General features: G+C 37.6%; 1 protein-coding gene across 7 annotated transcripts in view; it reads left to right on the top strand.

Moving 5' to 3' along the window:
- The window catches only part of Pias2 (protein inhibitor of activated STAT 2), an 84411-nt gene that overhangs the window by 29952 nt on the left and 28662 nt on the right, over positions 1 to 25797 (top strand). For all 7 annotated transcript variants that reach the window (XM_085676405.2, XM_085676406.2, XM_085676403.2 and 4 more), the window contains exons 2-8: positions 1862 to 2336; positions 11191 to 11275; positions 16817 to 16867; positions 16973 to 17063; positions 22119 to 22253; positions 24431 to 24536; positions 25218 to 25291. In XM_085676405.2, coding sequence (XP_085532531.1) covers positions 1862 to 2336; positions 11191 to 11275; positions 16817 to 16867; positions 16973 to 17063; positions 22119 to 22253; positions 24431 to 24536; positions 25218 to 25291 — 1017 coding nt within the window. The remainder of the gene's footprint in view (positions 1 to 1861; positions 2337 to 11190; positions 11276 to 16816; positions 16868 to 16972; positions 17064 to 22118; positions 22254 to 24430; positions 24537 to 25217; positions 25292 to 25797) is intronic.

The following is a 25797-nucleotide window of genomic DNA, read 5'->3' as shown; positions in this document are numbered from 1 at the left end:
GAAAACGAAAAAGTTGTTTGGGAGTCTACTGTTTTGTCAGACTTTTGCCTAAAAGTTCTTTTGAATGATCTGCATCTCTGTTGTCTATTTTCTCTGTGATTGAAACATTCCATTCTGCATGGGAGCTCCTTAAGTAGAAAGGTATAGGACTCAAAAAAGCTTCAGGATGTTCCTGAAACTGACCAGATTCACCAAGTCTCTCCCTGCCAGAGTAAACATAAAATCTGAGAGATCCTCTTAGAGGAAAGGAAACTGAGCTGCTAAGCCGACTGAGATGACACCATCTGCCTGGAAGAGGTTTAGATGAGAAAGGACACTCTTAACCTGGTGAGCTGCCTACAGGCTGTGCAGTGTGCTCCAGGCTTCCCAGCTTTTGTCAGCTGTCACCCATGCTGGTATGGACCTTGATGATACAGCTGTCTTTGAATCATTTCTGCTTTTGAAGCAACACCTAACCCATACTTCTGTAGGTAACCAATAAAGCTCATTGGTTCACCAAATTCTACTTTGGTAGTATTTGTACTTTGTCATGGGGCCCTATCTGAGATGAGAGACACCTGTTTCGTGTCTCTCATGAAAGGCAGAAAAAGTTGTGTCACACATAACCCTCACTTGCTGAAGTTTTATCAATATTTTACATAGTTCAGCATCTTTTCCATTTCCCTCCCTTCCTTCCTTCTTCAAGATAGGGTTACTCTGTTTCTCAGCTCTGGCTGTCCTGGAACTCTCTTTGTAGGCCAGGCTGACCTCAAACTCACGAAGATCCTCCTGCTAAAACCAAGTTTAAAAAAATAGCATCTTTTAAAAGGTCCTATTTTTAACTACACAGATACGTATATAGCTATGTATATATTAGTATAGGTGTCTGCAGAGAGAGATCTCATGTGACCTGCTTGATGTGTGTGCTGAGAATTGAGCCCTTGTCCTCTGAAGACCAGCCAGTGCTCTTAATTACCAAACCATGTCTAAGAACCCAGGGTTCTGAGTTTTGGTCCCTGTCGCCTATATGTAGACTTCAGGTTCCAGGTTTTCCACTGTGTCTCCTAGACCCTTACACCATTGTCTTTGCAGACTTTTCAGTAAGGCATTCTCATCTTGCTTCCTCTGTGTCTGGGTGACAACTGCAGACTGAATCTTTCCTCTTCCCAGAATTCTCCTGTTCTTTTTGCCCTGCCTCTACTTTTTGCCTGGATACTGGCCAAACAGCCTTTTATTAAGCCAGTTCAAGAAACAAATGTTTACAGGGTAAAACCATTGTCCCACAGCACTTCTTCCTCCCAAGTGCCAGGATTAAATGTGTGCGTCATCAGTCTGGCTTATTCTTAATATTTTAAAGTATCTTTAAAAAATATTTTGTCTGTTTCTTAATATTTGAATATGGGTTAAAAGTGCATTGGCTTTGGATACTAGTTACAGCTGGATTTTGTAGATTTACTAAGCAACACTAAAAGTTTTATCTTATATAAAAATCCAGCTTGTTGTTTGTTTAATTAGTGAGCAATTTTGTACAAAGACTGTGTTTTATATTAGGAGGTCTCAGTTTTGAAAAAGAACATTTTCATTGGCTAAAGAATTTATAGTGAAGAAGCAAATAGGGATTTATCTTGGAGCATAATCTAACAATAAGTTGTTTATTAAAACCAAGAGTAGGTTTCCAACATAAGAGAAAACAAAATCTGATTTAACATAACTGAAATGGAAGTTTCAAGAGAAGATAACTTTTTGAATCTTAGTATTCTAAGTGGTGTGGTATATGTAAATATTGATTACTATCAGGAAAAATCTTATTTTACAGTATAATTAAATGGGTTTTTTAATATATACTTTGATGACTTGTCTTTTTTTCTCTTTTCCCTTTTAGAATATGGTTTCTAGTTTTAGGGTTTCTGAATTACAAGTGTTACTGGGCTTTGCTGGACGGAATAAAAGTGGGCGCAAACATGACCTCCTGATGAGGGCGTTGCATTTATTGAAGAGTGGCTGCAGCCCTGCGGTTCAGATTAAAATTCGAGAATTATATAGACGCCGATACCCACGGACACTCGAAGGACTTTCTGATTTATCCACAATCAAATCATCAGTTTTCAGTTTGGATGGTAGTTCATCACCTGTAGAACCTGACTTGGCTGTGGCTGGAATCCACTCGTTGCCTTCTACTTCAATTACACCTCATTCACCATCATCTCCTGTTGGTTCTGTGCTGCTTCAGGACACTAAGCCCACATTTGAGATGCAGCAGCCATCTCCTCCCATTCCTCCTGTCCATCCTGATGTGCAGTTAAAAAACCTGCCTTTTTATGATGTCCTTGATGTTCTCATCAAGCCCACAAGTTTAGGTAAGTATTAAGAAAAATTACTTTATAATTAATGTTTTAAAGAAATCAGCCTGCAACTATTTATTAATGATTTTCTATTAATGCCTTACAAATAATACTGAGGATTGGTAAAATGGCTCATGGGGTAAAGACCTTTGCTGCCCAGTCTGAGAGTCTGAACTCAGTTACCAAGACCCACAGGTGAGAGGAGAGAACCTATTCCTGGAACAAGTTCTCTGATCCTGCATACGCGTATCACAGCTTGCATGCTCTCACAGATAAATAAATGCTACAGATATTTAAGAGAGCTGATAGCCAGGCACGGTGATCTTCAGTAATCCAAGAGATCTTTGGGTTTCAGGCCTGTCTGGATTACATAGTTAGTCCTTATCTCAAAAGCAAAAACAAAGTCACCCCCATCCCCAAAATCAAGGGACTAGGGAGATAGATGCCCTAGTTCATAAAAGCAGTAAGCTTGAGGACCTGAGTCCGAATACCTAGAACCCATAGAGATCCAGACTTGACACATACTTCTGTAATCTCAGTGTTCCTACAGGGAGATGGGAAATGGAGATGGAAAATCTTAGACACACACACATGACTTATACCAGAGGTATTGCTCTAACTTATATGCCCTTGCCCGCATTGGCACATGTGAATGTGGATAAATGTTGAAAAAAAAATCAGGCATGTTTCTTATGCCTATAGTCCCAGTACTTGGGAAACTGAGACAAGAGGGTTACTGAGAATGTGGCCAGCCTGGGGTACATAGTAGTGGCCCAACCAGGGTTGTGTAGTAAGATCTGTCTCAAAAGCAAAATGAGACAATGAAACTGAACAAACTAGAACTAAAAAATTGAGGTATTGCTGCTGAACATTTAAGTGTACAAGTAAAGAATTGTTGTAGTCATAACTGAAATTTAGTGTAAAAATGTTACATCATTTGAATGTCCTTTAGTTTTTTCTTTCTAATTTTTAAGAGTTGTGTGTGTGTGAGTTGAATAGGGAGGGATGTTCAAGGCCAATATAGAGCTTATCCTTAGCTGTTTGTTTGCCTTTTGGAGTCTTAGTGTGTAGCCCAGGCTAGACTGGAATGCTATCTTAACTGGGTTAGCCTCTCAAGAACTTAGATTACAGATCTATCCCTGCACCTGGCTAACTTTTTCCTTTCAAATTTGTGTGTCTTTTGTTTAATTCTTCTGCCCTCTTAATTCCTGTGGCTAGAACTACCTCCTATATTCTTTTTATGTCTTAAGGACTCAGATTGCTTTTATGTGAATTGGGAATAGACTTAAGGCCATAATGTCTCTATCATGTTTTGATCGTGTTCCAGAGCCCTAGCTTTTGTTTAATGTAGTTTTCAGCTGCTTTCCTAACAAATGTTTATCTGTTAGAGGCTGAAGAGATGACTTAGTGGGCAATAGTAAGTACTGCTCTTGCAGAAGACCCAGTTCAGTTTCCAGATCAGGGTGGCTCGCAGCAGTTGCACTACAGCTCCAGGTGACCTGCACACCTCCTGCACACCTTTATATCCACACACAAGCACGTACACATAGTTAAAAGAATTGATCTTAAAAAAAAAGCATCTTATACATATTTTTTTTTCTAAAGTGGGAAAAGGTGTTTGATAAACTTTGCAATTTCTTACCATATTTTTATTATTTTGTGTGTATGTAGGTGGTACAGTATATCTTGGTGACTCAGATGAAGTCGTCAGATAGGACTGGTAATGAGGTTAGAATGGACTGATTGTTGACATGCCAAGATGGCTACTTGGTATCTTACTTTGTTTCATTTATTTATTTTTAACAGTTTAAATTCTGTAAGAAAAATAAGAAATTCATTGACTTTTTTGCCATTATTAATGCTATTAAAAACAGATCTTTGGGAACAGTGAGATGGCTCAGAGAGTAAAAGGTGTTTGCTATGGAACATCATAACCTGAACCTAGATGCCTAGAACCCACCTAGTAGATGTCTGACTAGCTAGTGCAAGTTGTTTTCTGATTGTTCGTGTGTGAACACATACAGATATATGTAATAATAATGTCGAACACCACAAAAAAGTACATATCCTTGAAATTTTTATATGAAAACTTGCTTCTTTAAACTTTTTATTTTGAAAATTATTGTTAGAGGGAAGCAGTATGCCTCAGTGGATCAAAGACACTTATCGCCAAACCTCAAGACATGAGTTTGATATCTATAATCCACATGATGGAGAGAATCGATCCTTTTCAAGTTATCATCTGACCTCTACAAGTGTTCTGTTGTGTGCGTATACAATAGAAATAAATAAACATAAAACACTGTAACAGAAAGCTGAATACAGTGAGTGGCACATGCCTGTAACACGAGTTCTGATTGGTCTTAATAAAAACCCAGAGTCAATTAAGGTAAATACTGAAAGGTCAGAGAAGTAAAGGAGCCATTCATTAGAGAGACTTTTTTTACCTCTACTGAATTCTCAGACTGAAGGGAGGCAAAATTCTGTCTCCACGAATCCTCAGACTGAATGCCCTGAGCTCCTGTCTCCCGGTTTATATTCCTCTCGCCTCCCAACTGTATTCTTTTTGTCTTTACCTTCCTAGTGCCTGTAGGTGTGTGATTCCCAAGTATTGGGATTAATGGTGTGAGCCACCACCACCTGGCTGTTTCTCTTTTTCACTGGATCAACCCAGGGTGGCCTTGAACTCACAGAGATCCATCTGTTTCTGCCTCCCGACTTCTGGGATTAAAGGCTTGTGCCACCACCAACTGTCCAGGAAAGTTTTTTGTTTTTTTTTTTTGTTTTTGTTTTTGTTTTTTTACAGGGTCTCTCAATGTAGCATTGACTGTTCTAGAATTCAAGGCCACAGAATTTCGTCTGCTGCTGCTTCTGTGCTGGGGTTAAAGGGATGTGCCACTATGCTCAGCTGAAGATACTTTATTTTGGAAAGTAGTTAAGAAAGCCTGTATCTTGCTCATAAATAGATTATAGCGCTAGAAATGTGTATAACCTGTTTTATTGTCATCCTCAAGCTAATCTGTTCATGTGTTTCTCTGTATTCATGTTTGTCACAGTTTCCATAAACAAATACTTTCCTTTTCTTCCATTCTTCTCAGATGATAAACATCAGAAACACAGGAAGGGAAGGTCTCCTAGAATCTCATTTCTGGTTCAGGCAGCGACATCTCAGAATTGACCATCTTTAAATGTATTGTTTATTTTTTTTCCCATTCTCTATTTGAAAAGACTTGGTGTTGCAGGGCCATTGTGTTGTCTTCCTGTTGAGGAGGGTTATTATTCTTTTTCAGATAGCTGTGAGTCCTGCCCTATAGAGATTCTCACCAGGACAGTCTCTTAGTGCTTTTGGAAGTATATATGCTGTCTTTAGATTATACTTGGTCTGTTACCTTGGTGCTATCAGAAGTCTGGTGTACATTTTCAGATTTTGCTCACTTAGAATATTTTAGTATATGAAATGTCAGGCACTATTGCTACAGTTCTATATATATATCATCTTTGAGCATTTTACTTATATTTCTGAATAACTATATATTTATGAAAGATAAAAAAATGCCTAGATGAAAAGTTGAGCCCAAGAGCATGAACATTTAAAATTTTGATGTTCAGTGAAGTTTAATAACAGCCTCAAAGGCTTTGTGTTAATTTATTCTTTCTAACAGTATGTGTTCTTGGTTCCTCACATTGTATTACTGTTTTTTAAATCCTTGCTAATCTCAAAGATTGTCAAGTTAGTAGTTTAGCTTCTTCTCATATCTTTTACGTCTTTCATATTAGGATATGCTCAGTAAGCTCCTGATCAAATGAATAGAAAGTGATGTGCTCATTAATGTTAAATCCATTAAAATGAATGACTTAACTTATTTGAATAAATAAAAACACAGACATATCTTAATAACTCAGATAATTAATGAATATTAATTTGGAGGTGGTCATAGTCATTTGAGGTAATTTGGAGTAATTTGGAGGTAGTCTAGTCATAGGGAAGGTAGAAGAAATATGAGATAACTTTAGGGAGAATGTTATGTAGTTTAGGAGTTATTAATAGCGAAAAAGAAAAAAACAAAGCTGAGCAAGGTGTACATTCCTATAATTTGGAAGACTGAGGCAAAAGGACTACACAGCAAGACATGTCAGAGAGGGTGTGTAAAAATGTAGCAGGGTCCTGGACTGTAGATTAGGGTTCAAGGACTTCTCTAGCATGTGTGAGGCCCTAAATTTGATCCCCAGAACTGAAAAGTGAGCAGATCAGAGTAACAACTGAGTATGTAGTTATGATTAAGTACTATAAATTATGCTCAAATTTTGCATTGCCCTAGTTAATGGGGAATTCAATTAAGGTTTCTTATAGAGACTTGAGGAAACTTGTAATGACATATATATACATCCATATATATATAAAATAATTGGAATTTATGTCAAGAAAGGAGAGAGCTCTTACTAATTAAAGTTGAAATTGTAGTGGATAATTGTAAAACCAAATAGTGAAGAAAGTAAATAGGCTTCAGGAGGCTTGTGAAGTATAGGTTTGCTTGGAAAAGAGCCAAGATTGTTGTTGATGGAGGACTGTACTGAACGGAATTTAGACAGGCTTATTCAGACTTGGGACCCTCTAGCAGAGGAATGGTGATAGACGTGACGCTGAAGAGGACTAACTCCACGCATGTTCTCATGGGAACCTGATGGCAGCAGTAGACACGAGCAGTGATGTCAGTGAGAATGGGCAGTGACAGGGAAGAAGACGTTAGACCACAGGACTCTGGAAGATAAAGAATACTGAAGTCAATATTAGGGCTTCTGAGAATTGGACTATTAGTAGCTATTTCCTTTTTTCATAATTCTGACTTCAATTCACTATTTCTCAGATACAAGAAATCTCAATTCCTTGACCTCTTCAGTTGAGTTTTGTAGTGGTTGGTTATTAATATAGTGATGACATCTGTTTGGAAGAACCAAATTATAAAAAATATAATTTGATATTTTGGTAACATTTGATAATATAATGGCCTTATTTTCTCCAGTTACCATTGTATGTAAATATTAACCTTTGTTCATCTTTATAAATTTTTGAACTTTAATATCCCCTTTTATTTCAAGCAATGTTGGTTTTTTCCTCAGCTGTTTTTTCTAGACAGGACTTCGCTATAGCTATTATCTTGGACCTAACTCTTGTAGACCAGGCTGGCCTCGAACTCACAGAGATCTGCCTGCCTCTGCCTCCTGAGTGCTGGGATTAAAGGCTGAGCCGGACCACCCGGCTTTCAGAGTGTATTCTCGTGTGACTCATCACCATTCCATCTCTATTTCCTTTCATCTTGTGAACCCATAGAGCTGTCATTCTCCATTTCTCCTCCAGCTTCTGACAGCCACATTTCTGCCTTCTTATCTGATTTTCACTATGCTAAGTACCTCATGTAAGTAAGATCATACAGTATGGCTTTTTGCTACTTGATTTATTTCACAGTTGCTATAATGTCCTCCATGCTTGTCCTTAGCACTTAAAGCTGCACACAACTGTGTATAATACTGCCTTTTGCTTGTCCACTTGTCTGTCTGGGCATGGGGTTGCTTTCACAGTTTAGCTGTTGTGAATAATAATACTTCCATGAACATGACTATAAGTATCTCTTTCCAAAAGTAGAATTGTTGTATTATATGGTAATTGCTTTTAATTTTTAGGCAACTACGGTACTGTTTTCCACAGCAAGTACACTGTCTTGCTCTGCTGTGAACTCAGATTTTCATGAGAATTTTCTCCACACCCTTGCCAAAATGTTCTGGTTTTTGGGAGGAGTGCTTTATTTTGGATAGTAGCCAACACAGTGGCTATAAAGTAGTATAGAATTAAAGTTTTCACTTGGATTTCTCTAATTAGTAGTAGTAATTGAGAACTTTTCATGTGATTATTAGCTATTTGGTATATTGTTTGGAGAAAAGGTTTTTCAAATTCTTTGCCTGGTTTTGAATTGGACTACTTTGATTTTCATTGTTGAATTTTAGGAGGACCTCCCCATGTCTGCTCCCTAACACCCATTTACTTTTGATTCAGAGATACAATCTAATAAAGAGCAAAAGAGTGATCTTTGATGACAGGTGCAGTGATTGATGGGGATGGGAGCCAAGCACAGTCTTAGATGATGTAATACATTAGCTCACTCACTATTTCGGGTTAGCCTAAACTGAGCCACAAATCTACCTATCAAACTTTAAAATCTTTTAAAATTTATTATATATATATATATATATATATATATATATATATATATATATATATATTTGTCTTCATATGTCCGTGTACTGTATGCGTACCTGTTGCTCATGGTGGCTAGAAGAGGCCATTGGATCCCCTGGAATCGGAGTTACAGATTGTTGAACCTCTATGTAGATGCTGGGAATTTAACCCCCGTCCTTTGGAAGACCAACTAGTGCTCTTAACTGATAGTCATCTCTTCAGCCCCTAATGAAACTAATTATTACATTTCTTTACAAACCACTCCCAACCTGAGTACAACTTCTAGAGAGCAGTCTTGACCAAAATACAAGCGAGCTTAATATAATATGTCAATATAATACTTCCAGAGAATGGACTGGATGGCTTAACAGACTTTATATTTTATTTAGAATATTTAACAAGGTATGCTAAGATGCTAATTTTTTAATCTATAAATTTTACTAAGCCAGAGTCATTATCAAGTAGGTGGCAAAATGCATATATCAGACAATAGCTTTTTCCTTGAAATAGTTCATTTATTTTACTTATTTTGAGACAAGGGTCTAACAATGTAGCCCTGGCTAACTTGGTAGTCACCATGTGTTTCAGGCTGGCCTTGAACTCACAGAGTTCTGTTTGTCTCTGCCTTTGAGTATTAAAGGTGTGTACCATCTGGCCCAAATTTTAATTTTTTTTGAGTGTATGCGGGTATCCTCAAAGTGAGAAGGAGGTCTTGGACCTTTTGGAACTGTTGTGGGTGTTAAAAGTCTAACTTTAACTTTGGTCCTCTGTAAGAACATCGAGCACTCTTAACTACTGAACCGTCTTTCCAGATCCCTCATTTTCCTCCCTCCCTCCCTCCCTCCCTCCCTCCCTCCCTCCCTCCCTCCCTCCCTCCCTTCCCCCCTCCCTCCCTTCTTTCTCCTCCCCCCTCCCTCCCTCCCTCCCTCCCTTCCTCCCTCCCTCCCTCACTTCTTTCTCCTCCTCCCTCCCTCCCTCTCTTCTTCCCTTCTTCCCTCCCTCCCCCCTCTCCCCCCCTCTCTCCATCCCTCCCTCTCTCCCTCCCAAGGACTTAATACATACTGCCAGAAATATACCTGTATATTTTCTGTTTTCCGAACACCTTCACATGTGTTTCACATTTGGTTTATAAAACAGTCATAAAAAGTCAAAAAAAGGTGTTCTCATATTAATCGAGAAAGATTTAAACTTTTATGTTTAAACTTTTGTATGCGTGCGCACACGCGTGCACACAAACACCTCATTTTTACTTTATTGTTCTTTGGGCACTCTGTACTTGTGTTACATGTTTTCACATTTATGACTAGAGAAACCCAGTGCTTATACTATTAAATAAGATTGAAAACACTGTATGCGTTCACTTGGTTCACTTTGTGATAGTGATTAGGTTTAGGGCCTTGTATGTACTAAGCAAGCGTTTTATAGCCTCTAATCACTTTGTGGTCACTTGCAATATCATAATACGGGTTATTGTATTAGATTTGATAGTTAAGAGGCCATGGATGAACTTAACAATTAACAGAGGAAAGGGAAAACTATACAAAAGGGACAGAAGAGCCAGAAGGAACTGAGGAAGTGGAAGCTCTTACTTTGTTTTATGTCTTGTAATTATATTGTGTAATGTAAGCTGCTTCACATGTAATGTTTACACAGCCCCTCCCTTTCTCATTTTAGAGGTAGTCTGAGAAAGTATGAATTAGCATTATTATATTTCTAAGAAGCATAAATTCTGCAATAAGGTGCCCATGCTTTTTACTCAAGAAGTTAGTATTTTTCTTGGTTTGGTATGACTGACAAGGAGGGCCTTTTGACCTTTGACATTGTAGTTGTCACCTTGTTCATGATCTGGGGTAATTGCAACACTAACATACAGAAGTTACTTTTGCTTTTTCTTGGGTGATGTTGCAGTTGTGTCAGTGGGCTCTGTTATTTTTGTTGACAGGGCCTCTTGTAGCATTGAACTCAGTATATGACCCAAGGTGGCTTTGAACTCAGGATCCCCTTGCCTCTGTCTTGTGAGTGCTAAGATTACAGCCATGTGCCACCGTGCCTATAATGAACATCAGTGAATAATTAATTCAACAGCATTGATATGTTACAGTTCTTAGTGAAGTTATCAATACATTTTAACTTTTAATAATGTAGTTTAACAGTATGACTTTGCCATGTAATTCTTTTTAGCTAGGTTATCTTTTATAAGCAATAATTGCTATTTACCTAAAGTTCTGAAAATTTGGATTTTCTTTTGTTTGTTGTGAGTAGTTAAATATAAAGTAGTGAAATAGGAACCAATAAAGAAATTACTCAAAACATCAGTTTTTTGTATTGCATTACTGGGAGAGAGTGTTTCTGACTCTCATGAGATAGTCTGGAATGAAATGTCATCTTGAATGGTTTTATTGTATTTTTGATATCACAGTATAGTTAATGTTTTAGATACTGAATGATTAAGTATTTAAAAGTAAGCTCATTTGGATAACTGCTTAGAATTAAATATGAATGCAATTTCACACAATACTAGAGTTTAGAGTGTTAAATTTTACCTTGAACATTCCAGGATTTAGCAAACACTTTCTCAAGTTCCTGGTTATTTCAGGTGCTTATTTGTTACTGACTAAATTTTTTTTCCCTCCTCAGTTCAAAGCAGTATTCAACGGTTTCAAGAGAAGTTTTTTATTTTTGCTTTGACACCTCAGCAAGTTAGAGAGATATGCATATCAAGGTAAGAGGAATATTTTAAATACGTTTTCTCTCAAAGGTTATGTGTGTGTCAATAACTGGGTGAGTTAAATATAAGTTTATTCCAAGATTGAGGTATTGATGTTTTGTTACTCCAAAAGCCTTTCCGTAGGGCTTATACATTTTCCTGTGTCAACACATGAATTTTTTTCTGTTGTAATGCATTCCACTATGCAACCTGACAGTGTCATGATACCATTTTCTGTTACCTTAAGGATTTTTTTTAAAGAATTTTAATTGCATCTATAATGACAGTTACAAAAACAGTCATATTGTGAGTGAAGACTTCCATGTATAAACTTTTGGGTTCTCACATTTCAGTCTATAAAGGTTGACTATTACTTTTTTTTAAACTTTTTATACATTTATTTTGTGTGTGTGTGTGTGTGTGTGTGTGTGTGTGTGTTTGTTTGTGGCAAATGCCATGGTACATGTGTGATGTCAGAGAATATCAAGAATTCAAAATTAGTTCTCTTCTGTTATGTGGCTTCAGGAACTGAACTCAGATCGTTAGGCTTAGCATTGGCTGCCACTGAGCCATGTTGCCAGTCCCAGTTGGACTATTTCTTAACTAATGTGAGTATAGTTTGACAAAAATTAGTCAAATAGTAGATATTGTATATTAAAAAATATTGTAACCTTTGAATTAAACCTCAAGCATCTTTTAGTCACATGCCGGTGTATTTTTTTTTTGTTTTATTTGTTTTTCTGGTGCTTGGAAACAAACCTTGGAACTTCTGTATGCTGGTCAAAGACTCCTATCACCCTCGATATTTCAAAGGAAAATTTTATTACAAATAGGGCAGCATAATACAAGATCTTGTGAAAATTGGGCATGGTGGTGCATGCCTGTGAGCCTAGTTCAAGAGGGTCACAAATTCAAGGCCAACTTTGGCTACTGGAAATTCTCTTTCAGAGTAAAATGAACTTGATAATAGCTCAAAGATAAAGTAACTAAACAAACATTTTTGAGACTAAATGTAAATAACATTAATGATTCTTGGATAAGAACAAAAGCTGGACTGGGCCTGGCGGCCCTTGTCTTTAGTCCTAGCACTCAGGAGACAGATCTCTGTGAGCTGAAAGCCAGCCTGATCTACACACTGACACTTGGTCTTAAAAAGGACAGTACTAGCCAGGTTATGTCAGCTTAACACAGGTTAGAGTCATTCTGGAAGACCACAAACCAGTAAAACCACAAAAACCAGAATAGTTCAGGGAAAAACTAGCTGTGCCTCCCTGGCCTAAATATTACATACCCCCAATCAGGAGAAATACTGTTGTTCGTTTGGATGGAGAAAAAGAGGTCCTGTGGCATTTAATTTAAGTTAAAAGAAGAAACTCAAAGTCATTTTCTTTCTCTGCAAAAGTGCACTTAAGAGATAAAAGGGAAAGAGAAGGGAAGTCTGTAGTGTGATCATGTCCAGTTAAAGAGGGAGTCATTTTGCAGGTCCTCGGGAAATGCACAATAGTTCAGAGCTTGCTGCTCTTGCAGAGAACCCAGGTTTGGTTCGTAGCTCTCACCAGGTTCACAACCAAATGTAATTCCAGTTCCAGGATTCTGGTGCCTTACATGCATACAAGAAGTACACTATGTAAGTGCTGACAAAATCCTCAGGAAAACAACCTTTTCTAAAAGGGTGAGAAAAGTAGACAGTTATTTTTGCTGTTAATACATTATTCATGGCCTCTTTCTTTCTCTTGTGGCACTAGGGAACCTCAGAGGTAACTAAGCAAGTGCTCTGTTGCAGAGCAGCACTAGCAGCCACCAAAACTGCTTTCTCACAAGACTAAGCCTTAGAGAACTGAGGGTTTGCAGGTTAAATTATGTCCTGGGACCATAGGGAAAAGTAGAGGGAAAATGTGAAATCAAATGAGAGGTCTTTTCTTTCTTTCTTTCTTTTTTTTTTTATAACCTCTTCCTTAAGAATGTTTTTGAGATGGTTGCATGAGGTGTTTTTTTTTGTTGTTGTTTTGTTTTTTTGGTTTTTTTTTTGAGAAAAGATACCGTAGCAAGTAACTTTGGGAAATTCTGTGCTTAACATATATGTATTTATAGATAGATATTTCAGTCCTTATTATGTAAGTGTGCATTGTTGAGCTTCTAAATGATTATATCCACCTAACATTTGAAAGTGTGTGTATTTGATGACTAATCATAGTGTTTTAATTAAAATTGCATAATGTTTTTTGTTTTTTTGGTTTTTCAAGACAGGGTTTGTCCTGACTGTCCTAGAACTCTATAGACTAGGCTGGCCTCAAACTCATAAAGATCCACCTGCATCTGCTTCCCAAGTGGAATTAAAGGCATGTGCCACCACCACCTGACAAAATTATATATCTTTAAAAAAAAAGACCTCAAGATTTTATAATCTATAAAGTTTGAGGTTTCATAGGGTAATGTTTACATAAATAAACTGGTTTGTAATAGTTTTGAGATATTACTAAGCCACCAAAGAAAAAAGTACATTTTATATAAAAATGTATCACTAATATCTTTATCTAGTGATAAATCTTTGCTTAAGGTCAACACTAAGTGATTGCTAGGTACAAGGCAAGCTATGCAATGACATAATCACTTTTTCACATCTGCTTGCGGTCTTGTTTGTTTTGTTTTTTGAGTCATAGTTTTTCCATGTAGCCCTAGCTGTTGTGAAACTAACTCTGTAGACCAGACTGACCTTGAACTCACAGAAATCTACCTGCCTCTGCCTCTTAAATGTTGGGATTAACGGCAGATTGCAGTCTTGTTAATGAACTGAATTATTTAAATAAATTTTCCATTGGCACTGCAAGGTGTTATATTAAAAATAAACTGGTTTAGTCATGGCAGATGAGTTGCTGTGAGGAGACAAGATCACTGTTAATTTTTGTGTTTTAGGGAGCTTTACTGAGTTAGTGTGTGTGTGTGTGCCCGTGTGCCCGCATGTACACAGTTGTAAGTTGTTGCAAGCTACCTGAGCTATCACTCCAGCCCCCAGTAACCATGTAATCAAAAAATAAATCTGTTTTTTTTTCTCTCCCTTTGGTGTTTAAAAACCTATGTTGCAGGACTTCTTTATATTTAGTCATCTGCAGCTCCTCTCAGCTGTTTTCTGTGCCCCCCTCCCCCCTTTGCTGGGGCATGGCTTCCAGTCTTCTCTCCTAGCGCTGTGCATTTCGTGCATCTCTGCACTCGCCTCTTGGCGTTTCTCTTTCATGAGCTCCCAGCCTCACAAAGTTCCCATGAGTCTGTCTCTGGGTGAGAATCCCCTCATGCTTGGAAGCACTAAACAGAAAGAGAATTACTCTTGTACAGTCATGTGCTCTAATTTGATTGTGGCACATAGCTTGATCTTTTAAGACAATTAAATTTCCCTTTTTCCTGAAGTAATTGTCATATTTTATTTTGGTTGTATCTACTAGCATGAATCTTTAAGGATAACTAATTCATTTATCTTTGAAGCTTCAGGTCCCAGACTGAATTGTTTGATTTGAGTAAGTGGAATATTTGAATGATTTAATCAAGAATTGCTTAGAAGGGGTCAATAATATATAGAATATTGGAATATTTTGAAGAAATGCTTGAGGAAGATGTAGGCCACCCAAAGAAAGGGAAGCAGCAGGAACAGGAGACACCTTAAGCCCAGGCATTTGAATCATCACAGTGTTTGAGTCATCACAGTAACTTGATGAAGTCTTTAACATATAAAGACATTGGATACAGAAAGGTTGACTCATTTGCCCCAGGTCAGAAAATTTGGGATTAGAGAGTTTAAGTAATTACTGCTGTGCCTTCTAGGGAACTGCAGAATAAAAAAATAGTGAGCAAGGTGAAGGCTAAAGGTGTTACTAGCTTTCTCAATACTCTAATACTTTTTCTGGTACAATCCAACACTTAGAACAATAATTAAGAGCGATACTTCATTTTTATCAGATTTTATATATTGAATTTAAAAAGTGTTCTTTTGAGACAGGGTGTCATATAGGCCCAGGCTGGTCCCAAAGCTGAGGGCTAGCTAAGGATAACCTTAGATTTCTGATCTTCATACCTCTGTGCTGGGATTTCAGGCATATACTACCATGTGTGGTGGCTAGTTTTTTCCTTTTCTGTTTTTCTACGCAAGGTAGAGTCATCCAAGAGGAGGGAACTTTGAGCAAATACCTCCATAAGGTTGGGTTGTGGGTAAGAGTGTAAGGTATTTTCTTAATTAATGACACTGTTCCACGGTCTCTGCATCACATCAGCTCCTGCCTGCAGGTTCCTGCCCAGTTTCAGTTTCTGCCTTGACTTCTCTCTATGGACTATGGGTCAGGAATATAAACCAAATAAACCCCTTCCTCCCCAAATTGCTTTTGGTTGTGATGTTTCATCACAGCAACAGTAACCCTAAGACATCCATCAAGGAAAGATACTTTTCCTGAATTGTAATGTGCATGCATGTCACCTGGAGATCTTGTTTTGTTTTCTTCTTTTTCTTGATTATAAGTATATGCAGGTGCCGATTTAGGCCAGAGGAGTTGGAAGTCTCTGGAGTTGGGCTTTAGGTGCCGGGAATTGAATCTGGGTGTCTGGAAGAGCAGTGTGTGCTCTTAACCATGGAGCCATCTCTCCAGCCCATGGAGATCTTGTGAAAATGCAGATTCTAATTGTATAGGTCTGATATTCTGCATGTTTAATCATTTCCTAAAAAATAATAGTTCATCTTGAGTGTAGACTCCATTCTGATACTAAATATTCCAGAAATAATAAAAGATTCTGTGTTTGTGGTATGATACATGGTTATGAAATTACCCTTATTATCATTTTGAAACTGTAGGCATTAATTTTAGTTCTGTGTAAGAATCACCTTTGTAGCTCTAAAAAGCTATGATATACTCAAGCCAATAAGAATTACCTGATGAATGAAACTATAGTATACCAAAAAGTCTCCAAGTGGTTAGAATGTTCAGTCAAGGTGAAGAACAACCAAGCATGTAGATTAATTCAGTAAACTTCTCCAGAACCTAGAATGTTCTTTTCGGGCTAAATTTGTTATGTATTAAAGCAAGTATTGTATCACCAAAGTTCCCATGAACTGAAAATATACCTCAAAACTGATGTGAAGAATGATTAGTAAGTAGGGGTTATAATTATTGCATTGTTTTTGTTTGTTTGGTTAGGGTCATTTTGAATTTTTTTTTAAGTGTGTGTGTGTGTGTGTGTACACATAATCACCCATGAACTCACTCATGACAATCTGTGTGGTTGCCAGAGGTCATTGTTGGTTTTCTTCTTCTGTTGTCTCTACCTTGTTCATTGAGCCAGGGTCTCTCTGTGAGCCTGGAACTTGTTATTCTAGTTATACTGGCTGGGCAGCAAGTCTCAGGGATTATCCTGTCTCCTTAAATCCTGCCCCCCTGCAAGGGTTAGGATAGAGGGTGGGTGTAGTTGCTCACTGTTGAACAGCACCCCAGCTTTAACAGGGTGCTTGGTCTGTGAAATTTTATTGATCTTTCTTAACCTCTTTCTTTTCTTTTTCTTTCTTTTTTTTCTTGTCAATAGGGATTTTTTGCCAGGTGGCAGGAGAGATTATACAGTCCAAGTTCAGCTTCGGTGAGTTTGATATTTTCCTAATTGCTATGTGCATTGGAGTTTTAAAACATGTAAGCATGTTTTGGTTTTCTAACAATTTTTTATTTTTTATTTTTTTAAATACAGACTTTGCTTGGCAGAGACCAGTTGCCCTCAAGAAGATAACTATCCCAATAGTTTGTGTATAAAAGTAAATGGGAAACTCTTTCCTTTGCCTGTAAGTTGCTTTCAGTTCACCAGATTTTTATGTAAGTTTAGTGTAAACACTGGTAAGGGTGGGAACAGTGACAACTTGTTTCTAGCCACCTTTAGAGACATGCTTATAACTTTTTGGATAAATAAATGGCTGATTTGGGGCCTAAGGAAGATTAAGAAGGATAAGCCTGAAATGTTCTAGAATTCAAGCAAGTTTTAACTGGCTCAGGTCATATCTAACTGCTGAACTTGGGCGCACTTGAGCATACAAAAGCATGCTGTAGTAAATTTCTGGATTAACTGGGTTTGGCCTGTAGAGTCTATCAAGGAAAGCAGAAATAGCAACAGAATCCAGGATTCTAAGCTTGGCCTTGATGATCCCAAGGAATCATGCTTCGGATCCCAGGAAATGAATCATTGATTGGCGGCTTGTTGTCTAACAGTGAAGCAACTTCTGGAATATATATAGTGTGAACTTGGATAGCATGTTTCTGGCTGAGATTACTGGAATGTTCAAATCCTTGCATCTTAAAATAACAAACACTTCAGTTGTTGAACTGTACTATGTGTTATTTCCCACTGTGGCCTGGAATACATCACTAAATTGGAATGGTATGTAGAATGCTACCAATACTGTAATTCAGGAGCAAGGCAGAAGCCTAGTTATTGAGCACTACAAAGCAGAGATGTACATTTTTGTCATGGAAATCCTCTGTGACTCCACTGCTATTCCAAGTTGCCTTTTCAGCAAAAGCAACTATTAGAGACAAGGAAGCTGTGTGACATCCCTGCTTGGCTTGAGACTTGACTTTGAATGAGTATGTGAGTAATTCCTTTGAGAAGCTGAGCAAGTCATACAGTGCAGTCCAGGAATCTAAGTTCTCCAAGAACCAAGTGCTTATTACTGTTCATGACCCAGGCTACCCTCTATTCCCCAAGAAAACCGACCTTTCGTAGTTGCTAAGCGTGTCAGTTGTCTTATTCATTGCTGTGGGACCTGAAAAATTGCTTATCCCTTGAATTTTATATGTGTGTATGTGCGTGTGCTTGCATAGGAGTGCCATGGTGAACATGTAGACGTCAGATGACAGTTTTGAGGACTAAGTTCTCTCCTTCTTTATATGGGTTCTAGAGATTGAACTCTGACCACCAGTCTTATATGGCAAGCTCCTTTACCTGACGAATACATTTATTGGCCTACTCAATGAATTTTACAGAGCTTAAGCCCTGCTGTACCAGTAACTGACTCTTGTAGAAGACGTTTGAGAGACTGAAGCCTGAGACAGTCCTTTGAGGACAAAGGGGAAATTAAAGAATCTGGGTCCACACGATCTGGGAGGATTGCTTACATGATCTGTACATGTTCAAAAGCCATGTAAGTTGGACATGGCAACACACCTGGAATCCCATCTTGTGGAAGCCTGAGGCAGAAGGATCTAAGGTTCAAGGCTAGTCTGAGATACATTGTGAGACTCAAAAACCATGGGACATTTTGCCTCTTGGATTTCCGACTTCAGCATTAACAGTCAAAAGAGTTGTCTTTTCTGAGTGTATTGCACAAACATCTGAACCAGGGGAGGAAGCACCTCTCCTTTGAGCTGAAGGATGGCCAGTTGGGTGGTTGGATGTTTGAAAAAAAGGAAGCCTGGCAAAATCACAAGTCATAGGACGATTCTGTGCACACTTTATGTGATTATTTTCCCCCTACATTTACGTTTTACTTTTTATTATGTGCTAAGATTGTTTGACTCTTCGTTGTTTAATTCTTTTACTGTCCTTGAAGAAAGATAAAACTGGAGCCTTTTTGCGTGTTTATAGACTCAGTCTCAGCCTATCCAATGTGATATGACTGCCATTGGTGGAATTTGTTTGCAGTGTATCAGATCTTCCTAAACTTGACATTTTTATAGTAACTGTGATGGCTGTGCAGTGTATCTGTGTAAGTTTCACAAAACTCTGAATGGCCCAGTCAGTACCATGCTTTGGCTTAGTATTTAAATGAGGTCTGTAACTTCACTATGACAGGTCTCTGTTACTCTTCTAGACAAGTTGAGACAAAATAAATGAAATATTTGGAGTATTCCTGTGACATTGTTAGACAATGTTGGTGTCTGCCCTAAAACACCAATGACCTTAAGTTCTTACTTTAGGCTGTTTGTAGAGATAGCAGTTCTATATACAGCACCCTTTGTCTGAAGAGTCTGACACTCACCCTTGAGCCAGGGATGCTATCAGGAAGAATGTGAATACTGGGAGAAATACAGACACATTTCAAAGAGGGAAAGCAACAGGTGGTTGACATTTTGCGTCAACTCCACAAGCTTCACGAAAGCCTCTTTCTTGTTATTTTGAGACCTGATTGGCTTGATATGTGGTATGTGGACTAGGTTGTCCTAGTTTTAATTTACCTGCCTGTCTTCTGAGCTCTAGTATTACAGATGTGTGTCACCATATGTGGGAAATCTTAGGGAACAGATGGCATAAGCTCACATGGAGCTGATGAAAAACTGCTCAAAATACCTGTTACTCCCCAATTACTGGTCATTGGGATAATAAAATGTAGGGTCTCTTTGTACTTGGCAGGGTTCTGAGGTTCATGAAATCCTGTAAGCATACTACAGCCTCAAAGATACAGTGGATCTTTGGGGGTTGAATTGAGCTCTATAGCTTGTGGGACCTTAACCTAATTGTAAAAAGCATTAATAGGGCACAAAAGATTGTGACTTGTTCTTGCCTTGATCTCAATTTGCTGAAAACAGATCCTGCAGGGATAATCTTGATAGAATTATGGAATTTTCCATGGTAAGTTTGAACATAACTTGTCTATGACTTCGCACAAGTCCTTACATATGTGTCTCTATTACAATATCCAGTCATTGTAGACCCATTGCAGATGGCTGGTATATTGCATGCACAAAGTAAATGGAATAAGAAATATTAATTGCTTTGATAGTATTGTGTCCTCGAGCTCCCACATATCAAGTAAGTGATAAAAGCACCTTTATTTTACCCACTTAAAGATGATTTCATTTTTTCTTTAAATGTATATGTTATGTGCAAGTATGTAGTATTTTATGTTCACATGTTGACATGTGTTCAGATTGATGTGTGTACATGCATGTAGAGGCCTGAAGTTCATGTTTGGTGTCTTATTTGATCACTTTCCACTTTATGTTTGGAGGCAAGGCATCTAAATGAATCCAGAGCTACCAATTGCTGCCAGTTTGCTCCAGGAATCTTGTCTCTCCTCTTGAGTATTGTGATCCTAGGAGGCTGCCATGCCATCCTGTTTTTTTCCTGTGTTCCAGGGACCAGAGCTCTGGTTTTCATACTTGTACAGCAAGTGTTTATCTACTGAACTGGCTACGTGTCTAATTTTTAAATTTCTGTGTGGGTGTGCATGTGCCCAAGGTTGATATTGGAATGTTTTCCTCTATTCTTCATTTAATTTTTCGAGACAGAGTCTCTTGCTTAACCTGGAACTCACCAACAGTCTGAGTTTCTTTTCCTTTTGCAGTTATAATATAAATACCTGGGTAAAAGCAGCTTGAGGAAGAAATTTGCCCCTTGATGGGAAATCTTATTGTGGAGAGTGCAGAGTAAAGTTCTTGGGTTGATGAATCATTGAAAGCTACATGGGACAAGTAGCTTTCATTTGCTTCATGATGTGATACCATAGAAGGACACAACATTCCCTATGAAATTTTGTATCCAAAAATCCAAACCCAAGGACTAGAGAGATGACTCAGTGATTAAGAACTCTTGATGCTCTTGCAGAAGACCTGGGTTTAGTTTTCAGTTTTCACAAAGGGCATGTCACAGTGAATGGCCTGGAACTCCAATTCCAGATTCCAGCACTTGCCTCAGATTCTTCCTTGCTCTGCAGATGCCACGCATGCGTGCACACACACATTTTATACAAGATTAAAGAAATAAAAGCTGAGCCTTACGCACACTGGAGAGAATGAGGCAGTAAGTACTGTTGATTGAGCCTACAGCCTTGTTCTGGCTTGAGAGTGCTAACACCTAGCCCTAATTTATCTTTTGTGTAGCTCATACATTTTTATTTCTCTTGGTGCTCTATGAAAATCTTGTCTGAGAAAGTTCCCAAGGATACAAAGCCTATGCAGAAGTTGGTTGGGGACGGAAACCTGGAACACCGTGGTATCTTCCTTTATTGAGAATTTACACTTAGCATTTTCCCTGTGGAAGCTTGCCAGGTTATTTAGAGCATATGAAAATCACCTGGCTAAAGTGTAACTACGAAGGACAATAGAAATGCTTTGGGTGAAGGAAAAGTGTTTCAGTCCTTAGAGCCTGGATCCCCCTACAGCCGTGAGATGCTAAATTCATTCTTCAGGTGTCTCTGAGTCTTCTTTCCACGGACCCTGTGAACCCAACACCTGTGCCGTGACAAAACACAGTGAAGGATGTTCTCAGGATCTGTTTTACTTGGGTATATTCTGTAGCTCTGCTTTTGTACCCGTCTGAATTTTATCTTTTGTAAGGTATATAATTCAACATGGCTGAAACCTGTGGTGATACTTTGTACTATAGCTAATAAAGCTTATTGAAGATCAGGGTGCAGAATTAATCCCACTAGTTAATCATAGAGGCCAGATGGTGTGCACACCTTTAATCCCAGCACTCGGGAGACAGAGGCAGTTCAAGGCCTCCCTGGGCTAAATGAGATTGAATCAATCTAAAAGAGAAACAGAGCTAAGTGGTTGTGGCTCACCCCTTTAATTCCAGTGCTTGACGCCTAGGCGAAAACAGGATGTGATATAACTGGGTGGAGAGTGGAATATAAGGCAGGAGGAGACAGCCCCTCTTTAGATGAGCTATTATTGAGGTATGAATTTATCCGTATAGATTGGTTTTCTGTAAAAAGATTCATTAGCCAGTATGCCAAAATGTCAGCATTAATTTAAATGGTGGAATATGGGTTTTTATTTTTCTGGTTTATTTGTATGTAAGATAAAATTAATAATTAACAAAAATTAGGCAAGATCCTGTTTGTATCTTGAAGGAAATGGTTAAGTCATACAGAAACTTTAGAATTAATTTTTTGTTATAGGGCTATGCACCACCACCTAAAAATGGGATTGAACAGAAGCGCCCTGGACGTCCCTTGAATATTACATCTTTAGTTAGATTGTCTTCAGCTGTGCCAAATCAGATTTCTATTTCTTGGGCATCTGAAATTGGAAAGGTAAGAGTTGTTTTCCGGGGTAGGATGAAAACATGTCTTCATTGGGAGTTGATTTCTTTTTTTTATGATGCCAACTTTGTATAGTGATTGCTTGTTACTCTGAAAATACCTGAAAAAAGTACCTTCAATGACGAGGAGCGTATTGTGATTCATAGTTGGAGTTGATCGAGTCCATCATGGTGTGGTAGAAAAGCAGCTCCTTGCATTGTATCTCAGCTTTACCCCTTAAAAGTTCCACAGCCTCAAAGCAGCACTCCCACCTGGGGACCAAGCTTTCAGACACATGGGCCGATGAAGGATGCTTCATATTGAAACTGAAGAACGTTATTTCCTTCTGTTTTTCGACTATAACCTCTAAAAAGCAGTTTTTTCTATGCAGTGATGATAATGTGGAGATTAACTATAATATTTCATGAATTTTGTTTTCATTTTACAGTAAAAATATATGTATGTTTATATTTCTTCAAATAGTGGTTTAATTTAAGCTTGGTGTGTGTCTAAGAAGTATTTTTACAACCTGAAAATGTACTTATGAAGAAGATCATAAAACAGCTTATTGGTCCTTGTGGGAAATGGTTAACAGTACTCATACTTAAAAATGATCTGTTAATCACCTGTTCCTAGCTGGTTGGTGGTGTACGTCTTTAATCCTTGTACTTGGGAGGCAGCAGCAGGCGGATCTCTGAGTTCAAGAAACCTGTCTAAAAAAAAAAAAAACAAAACCTCAGAAGCTTTTCTTTTCTTTTTTCTTTGTCCATTGGTGTTTTGTCATGGGTGTTGTGTCCTCTGTGTGCCCTGGAACTGGAGTTACAGACAGTTGTGAGCTGCCATGTGGACACTGGGAATTGAACCCACTAACAAAAACACTAAAAGCACTAAAAATCAGATATCTGTTCTTGCCTTTAAATAAGCAGCTAGTAGTTCAGTTAAGATCCAGGCTATGCCATAAAATAATCAGAATTGCTTCAGGTTGATGAGCATGATTTTCTACTGATACTCAGTCTCAAAATGAAGATATCAATTATGATATTGGCTAAAGCAGACAGTTTGTATTGAGTTCGCTGTTTATACAATAGACAGTAGAAACATTTTTGAGTGTTAACTGTTGTGTTCCCATTTCATGGAAATAAAATGTGATGTTCCTGTATTATGAGCAGAAATTGAGCTCTATGTTTATTGTAGGATTTTTTTTTTGTTTCATTTTAGCTACCAAGATAGAGATCTGTAAATAGCTTAAATTTTTAAATAAATGGTTAGAGTCATTGTAGACATCCTAGTTTTGTTGTATAATGGAAATACTTTCTCTTTTAATTAAAGTAATCACTGAACCTAAAATTTAAGCAATGCTGTTGGAATTTGGATACTTAAAAGAACATCAAAAATATTTAGAAGTATTTAGTTTGGCAATTATTTAATGGTTTCTCCATTGTGAAATTGAGTGGAATTATGGAGTGAAGAGGCAGAGCAGAGTATTTTAGCCCTCGGGCCTGTATAAATAGTTAACAGCAGTTTCTCTTTGTAATATCTAGGTTTAGAATCAGACATAGGAGGTTTCTGCTCCTGGTTTTTATCTTTGTAATTTGTTTTTGTGTTTTATTTGTCCTTCCTTAGTAAAATGCTCTTTAGGAGTGGAGTTAACTTGTTAGTCTTTTCTTCAGAAAAAAGCTAATATAGCCTTTATGGTGTAATTTGCCTAAGGCCATGTAACAGGTAGTCTCTTCTGAAAGAATTAGAACTTTGACACTCTAAATTTGAAGTGTTAATTTAGAACACTCATTGAACTTGGTTTATGCAGTGTGAACTGTTTTCAAATGAAAGTTTGAAAGCAAGCATTGTTACATAAGTAAATAAAAACAAAATTCTTGTTGCTATGGGAGGAAATGTTCTCTGAGTGGCCCCAAGCTACTCATTTTACTGAGTTAGAAAACATAATCTGAAAGCACTTGTCCACACTATTTACCATTCATGAAAGTCTTAAAATGACAAGTGACTGAAATGTAATTTCACAGTGAGAAAAACCTAAATGCTTAGTTGATCTTGTTCCTGTCCTAGTTGCTGACTCTCTTTTGGGGGTTGAGTGTTACCTGTAGAGTCTGGAGTTTCTTCCATTTGTATTTTATATAAGTTAAAAAAAAAAACTGTCTTGTCCTTAAAACAGATTTTCTTTTTTTTTATAGAATTACTCCATGTCTGTATATCTTGTACGACAGCTTACATCAGCCATGTTATTACAGAGATTAAAAATGAAAGGTATTAGGAATCCTGATCATTCCAGAGCGCTAAGTAAGTAATGTTTTAAGACTAAACATATGAGACACATTGATGAAGGGAAGTCCTTACATACATAAAAATATACAGTAATATTAATCACTAATATATACATACACATGCATACCATATATACACTATATATGTGTACACAGACACATCCCACCCCCACATGCACAGTATGTATGTTCATGTGATTGTAGCAAGTAACTTGAATTACTTAGTGAAAGAAGCCTCAGACATATCACATTGTTATCAGTTGTTAGAGGAAATAAAGAATATATCTTTTCTGTCTGCAAGTTTACCAGTTGTTGGAAACAGCTAATGCAGTCTAATAAAAATGTAATGAGTGTGTGTTGGAAAACATTAAAGCGCAGGCCCCTGCTCCATTCCTTATTCCTCTCCTAATTGTTTTCTTAAATCCTAAAACAATGGTTTTTTTGTTTGTAACTCTTCCCTCCCAGTTGCCTTAATTTTTAAAATAAATCTTAAAAATTCAGTATGTGATGCAGAGTTTGCCTGTTGGTGATTCCTTAATCTAATAACGGAAATGTGGTTGTGTTTTTACTACATTAATAGTCAACATTTTGTCTTTCTTCACCTATTCAAAGGGGGTTGGAATTTTCAAATATCTTCTGTAATTTTTCTCTGTTATCATTAATTTTTAAGTTTATTATTACCATTTTCTTTTTAAAGTTAAAGAAAAACTTACTGCAGATCCTGATAGTGAAATTGCTACAACTAGTCTTCGAGTGTCCTTGATGTGTCCTGTAAGTAAACTGACAAAATATTCTGATCGCTATTGCATTTCATAAATGACTAGTTATCTTATAAAAGTTAGGGTGGGGATAGATAAAGGAATATTTTGATAGACTTCTAAATTTTTGCCTTTTCCATTAGATATCTTCATGAGTATATTTTAGGGAATTTTGTGTCCTTTAAGCAATTATAAAGCAATGACTTACAAGAGAAGAAGCCTTAGGCTCGGAAACCTGTCATAATTAATGGTGTAAAGAATGCAGTCTCGTATGCATATTAAGAACTTTTTAGTGCACCCTTAAGTTACACAGTAATTTTTATTTCTTATCTCCTTACATAGAGAAAGGTGAGAAATCATTCAGCTGCTCTGAGATTGTCTGCATAATGTGTGGTTGGCACTGAGCTAACTGAGAGAAAAACAGTCTAGTTAGAGAACACATCCCATGAAAAAGAGGCAGACTATATGTAGTGATAAGTGAAGTGGGGAGGAGTGTCAGGATGTGGCTGAAGCTTCTGT

The sequence above is a fragment of the Myodes glareolus genome, chromosome 13 (genome assembly GCF_982192425.1).
Source record: "Myodes glareolus chromosome 13, mMyoGla1.1, whole genome shotgun sequence".
Taxonomy (NCBI): Eukaryota; Metazoa; Chordata; class Mammalia; order Rodentia; family Cricetidae; genus Myodes; species Myodes glareolus.
The sequence above is the reverse complement of the archived record's forward strand: the minus strand, read 5'-3'. Positions and strand labels throughout refer to the sequence as shown.